The sequence below is a fragment of the Culex quinquefasciatus genome, chromosome 2 (genome assembly GCF_015732765.1).
Source record: "Culex quinquefasciatus strain JHB chromosome 2, VPISU_Cqui_1.0_pri_paternal, whole genome shotgun sequence".
NCBI classification, from domain to species: Eukaryota; Metazoa; Arthropoda; class Insecta; order Diptera; family Culicidae; genus Culex; species Culex quinquefasciatus.
The window spans coordinates 38,325,724-38,341,533 of record NC_051862.1 but is presented as its reverse complement, the minus strand read 5'-3'; the positions used below and the strand labels follow the sequence as shown (position 1 = coordinate 38,341,533).

Sequence of the window (15,810 nt, the reverse complement as noted above, 5' to 3'; positions counted from 1 at the left end):
AACCAATTTTTTTAGCTATTTTAAATAAATATTTAAATATTTTAAAAACAAAGCTGACTTCACTTACGGATCAATCGAAAAGTTTTACTGATTTGAAGGTCTTGGGGCCAAATAGCTCACAGTTGAAAATATTTGTCAATGATTTTTCAGGATGTTTTACGTGCCATTTCCAAAAATGGAGAATATACATTAAGAGGATTCTAAGATATGATCTATAATTTTTTTATCGAATTTCGAAGTACCATGCTTCTCCATCGAAATTAGTTTCGGAGTACATAATGGAGATGCATAATGCTTATTATTCTTTTTTACTTTAAGATAATTTCACTACCTTTCGATAAATATAACGCTGATTGAAAAATGAAGGCTCTCAGAAACAATTAATAAAAAGAAAACTCGGATTCCTTAATGTTTTGGTAATAATAAAAGGCCTATCAACATTGATACCACACCCAAAACTGGCAGCGCTAGTCCGAGAGAATGATGGTCTCGAGTCGAGAGAATAGTGGTACCATTCATGGACGCAGAGAACACAGCTCGAGATGGGCGATAGAACTATTCTCTCGAGGTTCATTTGCAAAAAAAGTTCATCCGTCAAACAAAAAACCAAAAGTGTCGACAACGGGAATCGAACCGGAGACCTTTGACAACACAATACAATGACTTAGCTGCCTCGGCCACCACAGCTTGGTGACCATGGAGAAGTCAGAAGTCGATGTATGACACTTGTTGGAGATTTATTTATTCAACTAACGAATGAACTCATTTGTTATGATGGTGTGAGTTGGTACCATTATTCTATCGATTTTGGCACTGAGCCCTCAATAAATTTTGAGAGAACGATTATCTCGATTCTGAATTTTGGGTGCATCACAATACCATTTAAATCAAGCAAAACAATGTAAAAGGGCCGAAGCCGAGGTCTTAACAAAGAGTCTGTCCTGCTCACGTCAGTTGATGTTTTCATTAGGAACGAGCAGGATAGACTCTTTGTTTACACTTCACCTTCGGCCCTATTACAATAATTTGCTAGAAATGTAAATTAGATAAGTTCAATTTTAAAGTTTTAAATTGAGAGAAATAAAAATATCTGGAGAAACAAAACCATATTTAGGGGAAATATACTCATTTTAAGCCTAATAAGCGGTCGTGTTTGAATGATGCTGGATAATTCGGAGTGTTCCTTGAAATTTACTTAAACCAAGTACACCAACGAGTAGAGCAACTTTTTGTGAACATTTACATTTACTTTTTTTTGTGAACATTTACATTTACTTTTACATTTACTTTTACAAGCATTTAAAAAAAATATTTCAAAAATGCATTCTAATCAGTCGAGTGCATTGGGCCACGCCCATTTTTGTATTTTCAGCTTAGTTCTTTTTTTCTTCCAGCGCTCTGTTGGGTCTGCTTAGTGCTGCCAAAATTGATGAAATTTTAAGCGAACACTCAAGAAAAGTAGCATTTATAGCGAAAGTTTCCTGGCAGCACTTGCTCACTCTAACAAGCGCTACTGGTGGTGTTGGTTTGTTTTTTTGTTCTTTATTTGCCTTCGCTTCTCGCTCGGTTTTCTTTAGCCTCCGATTGGAATGGGTCGTCAAAAGTCAAACGTCAAAAGACTTGGCGCGTTTGTTTTTTAGATGGTGCTTCCTAATTATTTTCATGTTTCAGAATTGTTTTTCAAATGAGTGACTAACTAATGTTCAAAAGAACATGTTGCCGGAAGTTGGAAGCAATTTCATATCCTAAGCGCAATGAAAACGTTAGCGCAAGTAAAATAATATTGATGGCGACTTTCGTTAAGCAGTTGAGCTCTCATCTTGCATGTGGATGTGTGTGCCAACAAAATGATTAGAAATGGTATCGCAAAATAGAAATTATGATCAAAAGTGGCTTTCTATATGACGAAGATAGGTGTTCGATTAGAAAGGGTATATTCCCTGTAAAAAGGCAAAAAAAAACATTTGATTAAACTTTCTAATCAATTAGTCATCCGCCCTAGTTGCTTGCGAATCTCTGTGGAGCGCTATAAAATTAATTATTTAAATTACATCAACACTCTGTTGGGTGTGGGTGTTTACAAGTCTAGGCTCTGGTGCACCCGAGAAACCGAGAAACGTGAAGCGGTCTAAATCCTGAATTAATTGAAGATCCATTATGTATTCTGACACTAGCCAGCGTATTCAGATTGCCAGCAATCCTTTATTTAAATCCCTCAGGGTCCATCGAATCATTTTGATTAATTATGCAAGTCAAACTATCACACCCTCCCAAGCTAAAATATTGTTGCCAGATCTTGCACAAACATAAAAGAAGATTCCAATTAAAATATCAAACAGTGCGATCAAAATTTTCGATTTCCAAAAGAGTTATCCAAGTTCACGGACGCGGAAAATCCCACAAAACGAAAAGTTTCCCCATCAGATCAAAATTCGCTGGAAAAGCACTCCAATCATCGGTGGGATTTTCGCTTCCAAACCAAACATAAACCGGTGATTAACTTGCTGTTAACCGCCAATCCATCTCCATCCTCGCCATCAGCCCATCAGGATCTGGGATTGAAGCCACGTGGCCAGATCAGCAAACCGTTAATAAAAACGAGTCTGGTTTTTTACCCTTTTTTTCTGTCTCGGAATGTTTTCCCCTACTTCTCCACCGGGGTCGGGGAAAATTAGCCACTTCAAGAAGGCTCGGAAAATTCCTTGGAATAAATTTCATAATTGCAACAAGGTTGTGTGGTGAGGCTGGACGGAAACTTGTACCAAACGGCAGGGAGTATTTCATTGACAGAAAGCTTTGCGTGTGGGTTTTCATTGAAAAAAGAAAACATTTTGTTTTTCCTGCCATGTCGGGCTTATTACGTCGTTAGCATATCATTACTATTAGGGCATGCTTGTTTGGGTCGACAAATGAGTCATAATGATTCCACCTCCACACGGACGGTCCAAGGAGGACGAGTCGAGATTTTCTTTTCGGCTGTTTTTATTTCTTTTGTGCAAAGTGGAGTGTGAAACAACTGACAGACATTTCAATATGCAAATTGGTGAGCCTAAATGATGCTTTCTGACATTTGCATTGCAATCTCTGACATTTGCTTTAGTACTGAATAAACAGCAGTATATGTTAACGACTAGATGCTAAATTTAATTTCGAACTTTTCTAGAAATTCTGCTCGAAACAAGACATCTACCAACAACAACAAAACACCCCAGGCTTTACCAGGATACGTATTGGCAGCCCTTGTAAGAAAATTGCTTTTCCGATCCGGTGCTCTAATTGATAATCATACTGGGAAATTTGACAGAATGGCTTAATTGAAATACCCTCTCGTTCAATGGTGCTGTATAACTATGTAAGCCTTTGCCATATGAGAGATATCGTTCCACCTGTGCTTGACAGCATTAATTGAACGTCCATTATGTTGCCGCCGCTGGAGGTTGCAATTCGTCGTTACATGTTTTCGACTTTATTTCAAATCTGAGATATAACTAGAGCCAAAAAATAGTGCATTTTCACACGATATACACCTTTTTGAAGAAGGGGGTTTCTTAAAAAAAAAAAAAAAATCAAATTATTCGCTCTACAGCATTGCCTTGGCGTTCTCGATTGCGTGATTCCTACTCGAAACTAGGTGTTCGAAGGCTTGATTGTTAAGGCAATTGCAAACCTCTTTCAACACCTTAGCTTCCATCCACCCCGGGAGCCGAACTGACGACCTTTGGATTGTGAGTTCAAATGCCTACCAGCGACTCCACCGAGGGAGACGACTCCTACGCCTGGATTGAGCTAACGACCTAACTCTTTAAGTTATTCCGGGGCCAACATTTACTTCCCCGTCCGACGGAAGGCGTGGTTAGACAAATCTCGTCTCGAAAAATGCCATCGGGACCTTCTGGGATCAAACCCAGGCCGACTGCGGGTGAAATGCAACTACGCTTACCCCTACACCACGGGTCCCGGTCGAGGGGTTTTCTTATATTATTTAATTTTCGTGGTCCAAATACAATTAAATTTTGGTAAACTTATCGGTTGAACAAGTATTTGTTTTGGTTTGGATTGCCTGCTGAGGTTCCCTTTATTCACAAATGCATTTTCTTGAAAAAGTTACGTGCGACAAGGAAACACGATCTGGATGATTTGATGTATCGGAATATAACGGAGATTTTATCAAATGACAAAAGCTCTACGAAAACACTTCGATACATTTTGTATGAAAAAGTGAAGGCAAAATCCCTGAAAAGGTCTGATCCAAATTCAATAAAAAAAGCTCAACCCGAGAGCAAAAGTTTCATGAAAAGGCTAATTGAATAAAACTTTTCTATAATGGTGTCCTTTTGTCCTTCGGGGCCATCTGACCCAGTGTGTGTGGGAAGAAAAGTTGGACAACTCGCCGTGTGGGAAGATTAATGGCATTTTAATGTCTGGACCGTGCCCACTTCCGGCATGATGGAGGAATCGATGCTTGGCAAAAAGGTGGAATGTCTGACCGAGATATTGGGGATCCAAGGTCATCGAGAGCTCCCAAAGGAATGATGTTCTTTTTTTAACCAAAATTAAACTGAACTAGAGATAATACCTTATTTGATTCTAAATTAACAAAGTTCTTTATTTCAAAATGTTGCCTAGGATATTGGCCTCAAACTGTTTTAGCTAGTACCCTCAGGGTTGTTGCTTTTCATCAAAACAAATGAGTTTATTACTTTTTTAATCATGCCTAACAATGTTCTTTGTCATACTGGTCATGTCTGTAACATAAAACCGTACCCCTTTTTGACAAATGACTTTGTTTACTTTTTCTATGTCTCTCTTTACTATAAAATGGGTACAGTTCAGAACATCGATTCGTAATATACTCAGCAATTTTTTCAAATTAAATTTTAAATTATGAAATGATTGTATAACTATTTCAACAATGATTGTTATATGATTGAGTCTTGAAAAAGCTTAACCTCTTGGGATTCAAGTTGTTTCTGACATACCATCTTGTATTGTTTTATTTATATCATCTGAGGGATCGTGCCTAAACTACATGGCCTTTAAATTTTTCAACCTCCTCCCTGCGTGGATTTTTCTCCAAACACAATTTTAACTTTTTGTACAGCGAAAAATCGTCAGACCTTCGATAATCGAATTTCGGATTACCGAAACTTCGGAAAATCGAGCTTCCGGATTATCAAGTCTGGACTGTATCCATTCGATTGTTCGAAGTTTCGATTTTCCGAAGAACTTAGATGGAACTTCGAATAAACGAATCTTGGAAAAATTATACACTGAAACCCCGATGGTCTGACACCAATCATTATTGTTGTCAAACAAATGAGGCCACTTTTTAGTTTGACAATCTCTTTACTCAGAATTCACACTTACCCTATTGCTAGAACCACGTAAATAGCTCACCGTCTTTAGGGACCATCCACAAACCACGTGGACACTTTTTTTTGGAAAACTCAACCCCCCCCCCCCCTCCTCCGTGGACAACTGTCCATACAAAAAAAAAACTTTTATGTATGGAGCGTGGACAATCGCCATACACCCCCAACCCCCTAAAGTGTCAAAGTTGTCTGCCTGTGTGGATCAATCGGACCGCGCACTGGACTCACAATCCAGAGGTCGCCGGTTCGAATCCCGGGGTGGGACGCAAAAAAATTCTAAGTGTAAATATAGGTATTCGGTGCCCTCTCCCCATGCCCATACCTTTACACTTAGGAGACCCGGGAGGCGGAGTCTTGTCGCAAAAAGAACGATACACGCCTGTGGATCCGTTGACGAAACCGCAAGGTTTAACCCCTTCCCGCCCAGAGCAAAATCGAGATTTTTTACGTTTTTCCACATTACTCGTAACTGGATCGACGAAATTGGACTAAATTTTAATGGTTATTAGTTAACATTCTATATTAACTAATGCAGGTTGAAGCAGGTTGAAAAAAATAATGGCTGCAGAGAAATTTATTTTTTTATCCAAAAATAAGTGGTGCTCTGGAGTAACCATGGGCGTTAGAGGGTTAAGAGGGCCACATTATAAGGTGTTACGTCGATTCCGTTTTTTCCCCTAAAGTGTCAACGTGGTTTATGGATGGTCCCTTAAGCCCAAAACTTTATGCTTAAAAGAAATACAGGCCAGACTCGATTGTCCAAAGCCTCGATTATCCGAAGGTTCGATTATCCGAAGTTCGATTATCTAAAGGTTTGTATGGAACTTCAAATAGTCGAATCACGAACAAAAACTTTTATTTGTATTTTTTTATTTTCTTTCTTTAAACATCAAATTCGAGTTCTGTCAAATTTAGTCAAATTTGAATGGTTAATTGCCTGTATAATTCGAAAATACATTTTTTCAATATTTCATCATCGCCATTTTGGCCACCATCCTGAATTTTAAATTTCTAAATCACTTTAGAGTAGTTTAAGGGACATACAATAAAAAAAAACAATACAATATTCGATTTTTTGTCGAAATTTTGCCGTGGCCTCCGGATAATCGAGTCTGGACTGTATTGGTGAAATTAAAATTAAGAATCACTCCACAAAAAAATTAAATTTTGTGATTACAAAGATTGTTTAAAAAAAAGGCTTGTTTGAATGTTTATAAGACTGTTAAAGGATCAGAAATTTTCCTTAAAGTTAAATACTTTATGTTTTCAGTAAACATAGTAAAATCGTTTCGTTTTAAAATCAATTAATAATATTTTTAATGTATAATCGAGAAGAATAAAGTAAATCCACCCAAATCGGTTGCATAAACTTTCACCATAAACCCTAAACCAACCCCTAAAGCTCCCTACAGCTTCCGCATCGAAACATAATCCCCGCTCACTTGAGCTTTCAACGCAACGCGACACAGTCGACAAATGAAGTGGAACCCCTAAAGGCAAACAAACGCGCCACCCGCTCTCATCCAAACCGGAAGAAGGAATCAATTAAGCCCGGCCCCATTTTCTTCCGGATCGCTTCCTTGGCATTATCGCCACCGGATTTTGCAAAAAGGAACGTGACGTTAAGTGCCCTCTTATTTCCCCACCCAGCAGAAGTGTCTCTTCGTTGATCCAATTTTTCAAACAATCACAACAAAACAACAGTTCTATCGTGAATATGTATGTGCATGAACATAAAACACGTACCCCCGGTTGAGTTTCCTTCATCGGGCACAGAGAAATATTCCAGCATTCATGCACCCATCGGGTCTGACGTAGGAGCAAACAGGGATTGGCTTGAATTCGCTCTTCGCAGGACACGAAAACAGGTCACCAGAGCTGTCGAACTGTGCTGGTTCATGACTAGAAAAAGAAATTAAGACTGTTCGACCTACCTTGTACGGTTTTTTGTTGTCCTCTTCCATTTCTAGCGTTTGAATAGATGCACTTCAATCAGCACAAAAAATACGTCTGTTTTTGTCAAACACCAGTTGAAATTTGACAGAATTCAACACTGTCCTTTGCACTGACAACAAGAGCCGCTTCGTCTGGGTTATCACTTCAAGTGCACTAGCACTCAATCAAAACAACAATATGTCACAAACGCCAAACTCTGTACACCTGCCAGGGTTTGGCAAACACTTAGCACCCACAAAAAATTACTCACAATTTTGCACTGTTCGCAAAACCACTACCGATCCGGACGCTTGCAAGATTTGTAATAAAAATGCAAAACTTTTGTCCAGACGGCTCCACCTAGAATAAAAGTGAGAGAACGCCCGCCGGAGAGCGCCATGACGACTCGGGTCTCTCGCGTAAACTGTGTCACACCAATACCAACGCATTCGGCAACAAACAAAAATGCACAAACAAACTGCACACAAAAGGCTCGTTCGCTCTCTCACTATCTTTGCTTCAGAACTTCAGAAGTGCGATATCACGCACACAAGTATCGCATCGAAAGTAGCGCGAAATTAGCACGTGTCTACCCGCTGGGAAGTGCATCTCTCGTCGTGCGTTCTCTCTCTCTCTGTGGTTTGTACATGCAATTTCAGCTGATGTGTCAAAATGGCTCGTAAAGAAAAGTAGTTGTCATTCCTTTACTTGAGTCGTGGGAAAAGTTTGCGTGTGTTGTGTTGTTGAAAAATATAGCTTGTTCGCATTCTGCGTGTACGGGAAATCATTCTAAAATTCATTTATCGCCAAAAATTGATATCAATTTATCTTTATATCAATAAAAAAAATATTTTAAGGCTACGCGATCTCTTAGGACCAATTGAAAAACGTAGGGGTCGATGCAGGTCTGACCCTCAAGACGATTAGAAATGCATCGAGCCTACAATTCCAACTGGGTTGTAATAGGCATAATTTAATGACGAAGTTTTAGTGAATTATTTTCCGGTTTTTGGTCCAAACACTGTCAAATCGGCAGTTTAAGTTTTAACCTATTTCGGCTCTATTGGACACAAATGCAGTCTAGACTCGATTATCTGAAGGCCTTGGCAAAATTTCATTTCGAATAATCGAATTACAAAAAAAATCGTTGTCTTATTTTTGATTGTTTTTAGTTTAATTGCAATCAATTATTCCAATTTGACTTAAATGGGGTCGCTGAACTCGAATTTGATGTAAAAAAAAGAAAATAAAAAAGCAAAATTAAAAATACAAACCTTGGGATAATCGCACTTTGGATAAGTTCGGATAGTTTGAATACCAAAAAATCTAGCTTAGCATTTCTAAAAGTCTCTTAACCATTTTTGGACGGAATATGCATTTCCCAAAATTCGATGAAAATTACAATTTTTCGAAACACCCCTACACGGCGTAGGTCACCCTAAGGGACAACTAAGGGCCAAACAAAAAATACGAATCTTATTACCTATTTCGGCAAAGAAACTCCAGTCCAAAGCTGAGCCTGAATTCTAGCACTTTTGTTTTGGTTTGTGCTACTTTCATATGGAACTGCTGTTAAGTTCTTCAGAAGGGTTGCAAAATATGAAAGGAATAAAAAAATACTGACATAAATATTTGTATTGCTTTAATCAAATATTTATATTATTTAATAAAGAAGAAGACTTAGATTTAATTGCCACCTGGTTGTAAAGAGGGAGACTTACATGGAAAAACTTATGAGGCAAAAGGACTTATTCTAATAAAAAGAAATGTTAGGATCTGGGTGATGAATAGAGGGAATGCGTAACGTGATTTTCGAATACTTTGTTTACATCTGCAAAGTAGGAGGCTGTTCAAGCACAAGCATGACTATTTTCTTACTGGTAAATGAGCTGTTTTATAATCAGTAGTCAAACAACAAAGACAGTTTCTGAATGGATACAACCGCATCAACACGAACTTGGTTCCATTTTGACAGTTCGAAATTGAGGCCGTTTTGCGAACCACTATTCAGCACCCAGGTTAGGATAATGTTTCATTCTAATTCAAATAGTTAACAAGAATACGGAAATTTTTGTAACGAAGTTTTATTTTTATTGTATTTTTTAATGTCCAATCACAATTCATGATGTCAAAGCTCAGAAGGAAGTTGTTGTTTTCTTCTTCAAACAAAAAAAGTATAATCGTAAGTTCATCAATACTAAAACGACGTCTGTTGGTCAGGCTGTACAGTTGCATACTTCTGAGCTCTTCTGAGCATCCTACCAGAGACGTGCTATCGATACCTCCAGTTTCAGCAGAAAGGTTCAATTTTGCCCCACTACTGCATCAAGGCAGATGAATATTTCATACTCTGTTGCAATTTGCAATGCAGTGTCATTCGAAGACAGAAACGCACCTGAGGGCACATAATATGGAATCGATTCGAATAAATAATCCAATAAGACGCTTCTATTAAACTTTGCCCTCCTGTAACTGCCAACATTGTGAGAGCTTGTCTATTCTATTCTCCGATAATGGTTCTTCTGTAATCCAAACACAATTGTCAGGTTCGTAAATATCCCTGCCCTAAATCTTGACGGGCTCACATGAGAACCCATCAGAACCTATTAACATCTTTATTTTCGTCCGCTTTGGAGACGGCCTTGCTCTCCATTCAGCCAAGGCAATGTATTCAGCTGGGGCAGTAGCGGCAGCTTTCAGAACGGCATTTACTATTCCATTCAATCTCTTAGTCTAGTTTGGTGACCATACACCCCTCACCCACCCCCACAAACACTTCATCATCATCTTTACACCAGCATCCAATTCAAGGCGAGCTTCCTTGCCTGGTTGGTCAGAATCATGATGCTCCGAAGAGAGACACCACACCACCACAGCATCCACCGTGTGTTTGTTTTGTGTCCAACCAACATTGATGCTGCTTGTGCCGTGCCAAGTTGAAGGGTGGAAAAACAAGTTACCACATCAGAGCCCCTTTTGGGAAAATTTGTACTGTTCCTTTTGAGGATACTTGTTTCGAGCGTGATGTTTGTACTGTAACGCTTTTGGCTCAGTAGGTGATGACTGCACTAGCAAAGAGCTTTTCGTATTTTAAAATCGGAATTAAAAAGATACTCCGCTAAATTGCATGAAAAATGCTACATTGGGTAAGAAAAATACATTTCACAATGTTCTTACCGTTTCAACGGAAATGTTATATATTATGCTACAATGGAACAAAAGGCTTGGAAAAGCTTAGGGAAATACAGTATGGCAAGATAATTAAGTATGCAGTACACGGATCTGCAGCGCCTGTTGAAACATCTAAATTCTGTTTTCTTCTGTTATTTTCTGGAAGAGAAAAGAAAGTGCCGCACACCAACGTAGCTGGGTAATTCTCTACCTACTCACACGAAATCGGGAAAAGTTGCCCTGACCCCTCTTCGATTTGCGTGAAAATTTGCGGGTAACTTTTGTCCCTAATCACGAATCCGAGGTCCGTTTGTTGATATCTAGTGACGGAGGGGCGGTACGACCCCTTCCATTTTTGAACTTGCGAAAAAAGAGGTGTTTTTTTTAATAATTGGGTCCTGAAATAAAGCTTAGATTGCTGATATTATTGTTTACAGAGATAAAGCTTATTTTTCTGAGTACAATGACCCTTTATACGATCACAAAGAGTTTTAAATGGATTTTTAAATCAATTTTGAAAAATTAACCTCGCGGTCCTTCTTGACAGAAAAGCTCCTACTCGACAGTTCCAAGGGGACCATAGTTGATCCATCGAAACAATGTTTTCCTGTCGAAAATTTTTTTTGCAATAAAATGAAAAAAATAGTGATCAGAAATGGTTTTTAATCGTGTTTTTTATGTTTTTTGTTAAATTAGACATCCGATTTGATGGCGTACTCAGAATTCCGAAAAAACGTATTTTTCATCGATAAAAACACTAAAACAGTTTAAAAAACTCTGCCATTTTCCGGTTTTGACTGTACAAAATTTTGGAACATGTCATTTTAAGGGAAATTTAATGTTCTTTTCGAATCTACATTGACCCAGAAGGGTCATTTTTTCATTTATAACAAAATTTTTCATTTTAATATTTCGTGATTTTTCTAACTTTGCAGGGTTTTTTTTAGAGTGTAATAATGTTCTACATAGTTGTAGAGCAGACAATTACAAAAAATTTATATGTGAACGAGTTATCGCGATTTTACGAAAAAAAAGTTTTGAAATAGTAGTTTATGCAACAAGTTGCAAAAAGAGGATTTTTTCAGCACGAGTCGTACATTTATCCAACGAGGTTCACCGAGTTGGATAAATACGAAGGGTGCTGAAAAAATCAAGTTTTGCAACGAGTTCCATACAACATTTTTTGCAATTCCGAAAAACACCCATTGAGTGAAATTTTAAGTCAAATTTTCATGTATTTTGTCAATAAATCGTTTAAATCAAAAAAATGTTGAAAAGTGTTACTTTTCGAAATAAGTGCTGAAAAGTTCAACTTTTCAGCACCCATTTCAGTGCTGAAAAGTAGAACTTTTCAGCATTTATTTTGAAAAGTGTTGTTATTCGATTCTGTTATTTTTGGTACAGAAAAGTAGGCTATTTCGTCGTTCAAGAATGACAGGAAAAGTAAGTAGTTTCACGACGGAATTGCAAAATAGTAGTTTATGCATCAAGTTGCAAAAAGAGGATTTTTTCAGCACGAGTCGTACATTTATCCAACGAGGTTCACCGAGTTGGATAAATACGAAGAGTGCTGAAAAAATCAAGTTTTGCAACGAGTTCCATACAACATTTTTTGCAAATCCGAAAAACACCCATTAAGTGAAATTTTAAGTCATATTTTCATGTATTTTGTCAATAAATCGTTTAAATCAAAAAAATGTTGAAAAGTGTTACTTTTCGAAACAAGTGCTGAAAAGTTCAACTTTTCAGCACCCATTTCAGTGCTGAAAAGTAGAACTTTTCAGCATTTATTTTGAAAAGTGTTGTTATTCGATTCTGTTATTTTTGGTACAGAAAAGTAGACTATTTCATCGTTCAAGATTGACAGGAAAAGTAAGTAGTTTCACGACGGAATTGCAAAATAGTAGTTTATGCAACAAGTTGCAAAAATAGGATTTTTTCAGCACGAGTCGTACATTTATCCAACGAGGTTCACCGAGTTGGATAAATACGAAGAGTGCTGAAAAAATCAAGTTTTGCAACGAGTTCCATACAACATTTTTTGCAACTCCGAAAACACCCATTGAGTGAAATTTTAAGTAAAATTTTCATGTATTTTGTCAATAAATCGTTTAAATCTAAAAAAATGTTGAAAAGTCTTGCTTTTCGAAACAAGTGCTGAAAAGTTCAACTTTTCAGCACCCATTTCAGTGCTGAAAAGTAGAACTTTTCAGCATTTATTTTGAAAAGTGTTGCTATTCGATTCTGTTATTTTTGGTACAGAAAAGTAGGCTTTTTCGTCGTTCAAGAATGACAGGAAAAGTAAGTAGTTTCACGACGGAATTGCAAAAAGTTACTTTTTGCAATTCCGTTTTAAAACTTCCTACTTTTCCTGCCATTCTCGCGTGACGAAACAGCCTACTATTATCTACTAAAAATTACAGAATCGAATAGAAACACATTTCAAACTGAAATGAATGCTGAAAAGTTGAACTTTTCAGCACTAGTTTTGAAAAGTAATACTTTTCAACATTTTTTTTTGATTTAAACGATTTATCGACAAAATACATGAACATTCGACTTATAATTTCACTCAATGGGTGTTTTTCAGAAATGCAAAAAAAGTAGTATGGAACTCGTTGCAAACCTTGATTTTTTCAGCACTTGTCGTATTTATCCAACTCGGTGAACCTCGTTGGATAAATGTACGACACGTGCTGAAAAAATCTTCTTTCTGCCACTTGTTGCATAAACTATTATTTTGCGTTTCTCTTTGTTTCGTCGTCCGTGTCTGTCATTGGTGAACATGAACGGCCATGATCAACGACGACCAACTTTTTCAAAACTCGGACCTCGGATTCGTGATCAGGGACAAAAGTTATCCTTTAGGACAAAGTTTCACGCAAATCGAAGAGGGGTCGGGGCAACTTTTCCCGATTTCGTGTGAGTTGGTAGAGAATCACCCAAATATATTATTTAACAGACCGGTTTATGTCAGGTGCCTAGCGGAAAAAAATATCAAAATTCGGAAAAAAATCTAGAGTGTTTTTTAATTTACATAATTCACCACACATTGACTAATAGACACTTTGGCTTTGACTAAGAGGCTATACAAAAATACATAACAAAATTATTGAAAATATTTTTTAGAAGCAAACTGGTCCTATTGCAATGTAAATCAATTTTGAAGTTCTAAATTGTTCTAATGTAAATAGCAAAAATGTATTCAATGTGGTCATAAAGAATTTTCCGCTCCAAAAAGCGTCGCTTGACTTTTCACCATTTTTTTGGGGTAGTCCTGCAGATTGCAATGTGTAGACGATTCCAGCATATTAACAGCAGCAGCATCCCGGCAGCATTATGTGTCTGGACAAAAGATTTGCTCACGTGCATTCTGTTAGGAGGGGTTCGTGTCTTTACATAACCGCGGCATCGACCGAAACTAAAGCTTCTTTCGAAAGTCCACCTCGGGACGGGGGACAGAACAAAGAGAACGTTCTATTCGTACATAACCTAACCTAACACAAATTGGTCACGGTTGGGTTGGGGTGGCGGTTAGGAACTTTGGAGTTTAGCTAGGGGGAATTGATGGTTTATCAGGGTTGAATAGATTTGGAGTGACAGCAGATCGGTTTAACTTTTCGTTTGTATATAGTGGTTTGGTTTTACAGAATGAGAGGAAAACTAAAGCCAACACTAACTGAAGGTAGGATCCAAACGTTTAAAAATTATAACCTCAAAAAGTTATGCTTCAGAGTGAAATATATTTATTTGTAAAAGTAAAGTATTTTTTTTAATAAACAGGTTTTTCATTGATTTCGTTAAAATTTGATCACTTTTAAGAGATGGTTTATCGATCTCAAGATTACCAATTTCTCAACAGATTTTGGTTAAAAAAATCTAAGTGTATTTAAGAGATGAAGACGCTTGGTGTTGCAGCACTTTGAAAACCAAAGCTTTTCCTAGCATATTTACTGTCACGTCCAACATCAACCGTCAAGCTCCCCCACTAAGATGAATCTATGCGGATTCACGAACCCCACCTTTCAAAGCAGATGAAAAGGAGGTCCTTATTTGCTTTTCTGTTTTCCACTCGAAACGATCTTCAGCCAGCGTCAACATCGCGTGCCATAGTCACAGCCAGCAGCGGAGAGCAGTTGGTTGGCATAATCGATGTTCATGACTCTGACTGTGACGTCCTATCGCAAAACGAAAACCGTTGTCTGAGTCCCGTACTCGTTGGCTGGATGGTGACATCGAGCAAGGCGAATGCCTGGTGCAGAATAATAAAGTTTCCAAGTTGAATGACGTACTTTTGCTGCCTAATGATGCTAGCTTGCAGTTATTTTGGACTGTTGAGGACAGTGGAAAAAGTTCAATTTGGAGCAAATTTCTTAGAATTTCAACGGGTACAAATTATGCTTCAAGTTCACCCCTTTGAATTAGAGAACCTTATAGGGCTTCATCCATAAAGTACGTCACGCAAAAATCGGACAAAATTTACCCCCTCCACCCCTTCTTCACGCTTTTCCTATAATTATAACATGCAATGTCACACTTGCCCAGACCCCCCCTTCCCCCCCTAGAGCGTGACATACTTTATGGATGACGCCTAGGTTGTGTACTTCGAAACAAAAACTTTGAATAAAATTGGTTTTAGCCTAATAGAAATAGAAATTTACAATGAACTACAAAAAATGTTACTCGATCTAGATTTTTGATTTTTCTCTCATTGTGTAGGCAAAATATAGCATAAGAATGCAGATTTGTTTTCTTCAAAAACCAAGTGCCAGCACAATGGAAAACCCTCTTCACCAAATCCAGGCCAGATTCCAACTAAATGGTTCCCTGCTCCCCCCCCAAGAAAAAACAACTCTCAATAGTCGATGCTCCAATTTGTTGTTTGTTTGCTTCAACTGTTCCTGGGCGCGTTGCTCCTGCACAAAACCTGTGTTTTGTGCGGGGATGTCCTTTTTTTTCGCAGGGTGTATGCATTTATTTACCCACCGTCTAGACGCTTTCGCAGCATATTATATGAAACCATCATCACACCGGGCCTGGCCCCCCGGCTGACGGGATGGGAGTTGAATACATAAAAAGCTCCCCCTGCGCTGCTGGTCTCGATCCCGGGCAAAGCATCGCCGAACAATACCCTTTGTGCTTTTCGGGGTGGGTGGGTTGGAGAAGGAAGCGGAAGCAGAGGGTGAGCAAGGGGAGATGGCAAATAAGATGAATAAATGGCAGGGATCTTGTATTCCTGGAACTCTGAACTCTTCGCATTTTACTGGTACGCTCTTTGTGTCGGGTTGCTTCAGGTGTGCTTTACTCTGGCTGGTTGCAAAGGATGCCACAT

The 15,810-nt window shown here is 38.2% G+C and overlaps 1 protein-coding gene across 1 annotated transcript in view; it reads right to left on the bottom strand.

The window, feature by feature from the left end:
• The window catches only part of LOC6037808 (DNA fragmentation factor subunit alpha), a 71,499-nt gene extending 63,822 nt beyond the window's left edge, over positions 1–7,677 (bottom strand). The window contains exon 1 of the mRNA XM_038250112.1: positions 7,307–7,677. Within this exon, the coding sequence (XP_038106040.1) occupies positions 7,307–7,336 (30 nt within the window). The 5' untranslated portion in view covers positions 7,337–7,677. The remainder of the gene's footprint in view (positions 1–7,306) is intronic.
• Positions 7,678–15,810: the final 8,133 nt, after the last annotated feature.